At 54.1% G+C, this 3,751-nt stretch overlaps 1 protein-coding gene across 1 annotated transcript in view; it reads right to left on the minus strand.

Annotated features, from left to right (window-relative positions):
• Positions 1 to 3,751, minus strand: part of GAD1 (glutamate decarboxylase 1) — a 48,885-nt gene that overhangs the window by 7,697 nt on the left and 37,437 nt on the right. The window contains exon 13 of the mRNA XM_004703751.2: positions 1,610 to 1,688. Within this exon, the coding sequence (XP_004703808.1) occupies positions 1,610 to 1,688 (79 nt within the window). The remainder of the gene's footprint in view (positions 1 to 1,609; positions 1,689 to 3,751) is intronic.

A 3,751-nucleotide genomic window follows, 5' to 3' on the forward strand; every position in this document is an offset into this window, starting at 1 on the left:
CCTCTTGGGAAAAGAACTCCCAGAAAATCTGGGAAAGTCCTGGTCTTTCCAGGATTTCCTACAAAGTTAACAGAGACTCTGCTTCGAAGGGCATCACGCTCGGTAAAGTGGAGGGGCGGTGAAAAAGAGGGAGGCCCTCGATGAGCCGGATGGACGGACACAGTGGCTCCAACAGTGGGACAGCTGTGAGGCTGGTGCACCACCGGGCCATGCTTCGGGCCGCTATGGGTCGGAACCGACTCCATGGGACCCAACAATAACAACGATGACTTATGAGGGGAGGCCGTGGTGGAACAACCTTCCTGGCAGGTACCCCCCATCAGGTCCCCAGCCAGGGCACACACGCGTAGCACAGCCACCACCATCTGTCAGGGGAGACTACTACGATTAGCACCAGGTATGGGCCGAGTTCCCAGACTAAGATGCACTGGGAAGAAAGGCCTGGTGGTCTATTAAAAAAAAGCAGCCACCAACATAGTCCATGAAAAACCATATGGATCCCAGAGGCCCAACCCTATGGATGCCAGCGATTGGACCCCATGGCTACAAGGCAGTTTGGTGGCAGCTGTTTGAGTGCATGACAAAGGCTACAGGGCCCGGGCCCTCTGGGCTGGAGACAGGCATCGAAGGAGGCCGCTGTGCGCAAGAGTCGCAGGAGGGCATTGGAAGGCAGCGTCCCATTGCTGGCTGTGCAAGAAGGAAACAGAGCACCCAGCCATTCTCAGGAGCGTGCCGGCCAACCACCGGGGTGCTCTGTGAGGGTCTTTGTAGCTGTTGTTCTGCCTCGTGTACCTCAGCTCTGGGGATCACAAATTCACACTAAGAACTAGAAGAATGTTCCCAGGACCACGGTTTGTCCTGACCGAGGAGGATGGCTGGCACCTCACCAAACCTCTCTCCCTTTTGTTTGTGGAAACACGCTGTGGGTGGGGGCCATCGCGTCAGGTCTGACCCCTGGCGACCCTGTGCACAACAGGACGAAGCAGTGCCTGGCGGGTCCTGCGCCCTCTCACACCTGTTCCCTGGCTTGCAGCCACGGGCCCATCCGTTGCATTAAGGCCCTTCCTCTGTTGCCCTGGCTTCCTCCTTTGCCAAGCAGGAAGTCCTTCTCCCGGAACTCGCCTCTCCGGACAGTGTGTCCAAAGTACGTCAGACGAAAAACGTGTCGACGTGAAGGGACCTTGAACGACAGCATTCCCTGAAAGCTTCTGTCACCAAAGCGAGGCCTGAGCACAGAGCGAGGGTGGCAGGGCAGAGGGCAGCCAGCCTCCAGAGGCTAACAGACCAGGCGGGAGGCCAGGCAAACAAGGGGACTGCTCGCTTGTGTTTCTCAACCAGGACACGGAAGAGGCCCGACGCCAGTGGTTCTCGGCCTTCCTCATGCCACGACCCTCGTACAGTTCCTCATGTGGTGGTGACCCCCAACCAGAAAATGATTTCCGTTGCTACTTCATAACTAATTTTGCTACTGTGATGAACTGGACGACCCCTGTGAAAGGGCCATTCGACCCCCAAAGGGGTCGTGACCCACAGGTTGAGAACCATTGCCCTATGCACTTCTCTTCCACAGAACGGGCAGGTCGCCCATGTCTCTGGCCGGAGTACAGACCTTTTCCCTGACGAGAATGGCGGAGCACTGCAGCAGCACGCCCATCATCTTGTGTGGGTTCCAGGTGACTGAGCTGGCCCTGAAAGAGGCATATGGCACTTTGAGAAGCGCCCCACCTCCCTTCCCCGGATGCCCTACTGCCCCGAGAACTTCAGAAGCATTCCGTGAGCACGCTGTCGCTTCGGAAAGAGGCAACTGTCCCAAAGAAAACGCCACCCCTCTCAAGTCAGTAAAGGTTTCAACCCACTCTCCCCCAAAGGCTAATGAGCAGTGACCTAACGACGCCCAGGGAGCCTTGCTGAGGGCTTACCAAGTTGCAGACTGCCCTGTCAACAAGAGCTCAGGTCAATCAATAACACACACAAAGGGGGCTTCAAAAAGTTTGTGGAACAATCTCTTTGCCTTTTCATTTCATTTCCCCACAAGTTTTTTTAAGCACCCCCACCCCAGGACATCTGAGTGTTCTGAGAACGTTACAGGTATCGTGTGAGTGGCCTGTTGCAGCTAAGGACTCAGAGGCTCAGGCTCTGGACTCGATGTTGACCTTGGCTAGCCTGGGCGAGCTACTGTAACGCCTCTGTGCCTCAGCGCTTCCATCCGGAAAACTCCACTCAACGCCACTGAGTTGATGCTGACTCAGCCACTCTATAGGACAGGGTAGGGACTGCCCTGTGGGTTTCTGAGACCATCACTCTACTGGAGTAGAAGGCCTCATCGTTCTCCTGAGGAGGGGCTGGTGGGTTCAAACTACTGACCTTGCAGCTAGCAGCCCAGCCTGTAACTACGACCAGGACTCTGAATACCTCACAGGACTGACCAATGAACAGATCGCATATAACAGCTCCTGGAATACTTCCACAGCAACCCAGACCGCTGATGCAGGCGCGATTGCTACTTCTACTTGAGATGGAGAAACGGAGGCACAGGCGAGGTACTTATCACCCAACACACAGCGGGAAAGTCCGGGAGCCACAGTTGAAGTTTAAGGAGTCTAATTGCAGGCTCAGCGCTTCCTATCAGACCATTAGACGGCCTCCCTCGAGGCCATGGATTTAGCTTCTTTTTGCCGTCTGGTTTTCATGGGTGCATTTGGCTGGTGGTGCTGGCCCACCTACTCCTGGGGTCCTATGAAGAGCACACACCACTTACTGCTAACCAAGGCAGCTGGTTCCACCCCACCCCGCCCGAGGCACCTAGAGGAGCAGGCCTGTGGTCGGCTTCTGTGACGACTGACAGCCAAGACAACTGTGCCAGTTCGGCGCTGGAAGACACGAGGCGGCCATGCGTTAGAATCAACACCATGGCAACTGACAGCAGCAACGGCCGTAAAGAGTGACGACTGAAAAGAAGGATCACCCGGATGATCCCAGCCTTTGACCAGCTCGCTGGGTTGTTGACATGCCGGAAGAGTTTGCTATATATGGCGCAGATAGTTTAACAAGCATGATCCCCTAGCCACCACACCCCTCTGTCCAGTATTCTATAACCAAGTCTCACGGCCAATGGCCAAAACTCGGGTGGCTTGTTTCTGTGGGTTATGTACATGCCTGCCCAATGGTTTAGTCCAGGGGTCAGCAAACTTTTGAGATGGAAGAGCCAATTCTCTTCCTTGCAACAATTTAAGAATTATTCAGGGGGCCATAAATGTAGTTTTACAAACAAATGAGATCGCCATGATCTGAATAACATCCTTTGAAAAATTTCAATCTAACTTCAGCGCTGTGTGTAAGTATAGAACGAGTTGGGTCTGGCTCTTGAGTTGCAGTTGGCCGACCCCTGGCTAAGCCCACTGCTGGCATCTTCGTTTCTGTAGCTGTGACGGGCAGAGCAACTGGCTCAAACGTATGCTGCTGTGTTCTTCCCACTGGGAACCTTGGCTGTGAATCTTTCCAATTCTCATCTCACAAAGGTCCTTCCGAGGGGAAATCGTTTAGTGTGTCTGTGACCACATGACATTTAGGGTGAAAAGAGGAAAGCCTGGAATATTTCCCCACTAAGTGCATCATGAAGAAAATCCTGGTGGAAGAGACATGTAAGAAATGCCTGGATGATCCCTTCAGGACCAGTGGGGTGAGTGGCGATACTGGGAGGGTAGAGGGAGAGTGGGTTGGAAAGAGGGAACCGATTACAAGGAACTATATG

This window comes from Echinops telfairi, unplaced genomic scaffold (genome assembly GCF_000313985.2).
Source record: "Echinops telfairi isolate 266 unplaced genomic scaffold, ASM31398v2 ScPeMD7_4;HRSCAF=17, whole genome shotgun sequence".
NCBI classification, from domain to species: domain Eukaryota; kingdom Metazoa; phylum Chordata; class Mammalia; order Afrosoricida; family Tenrecidae; genus Echinops; species Echinops telfairi.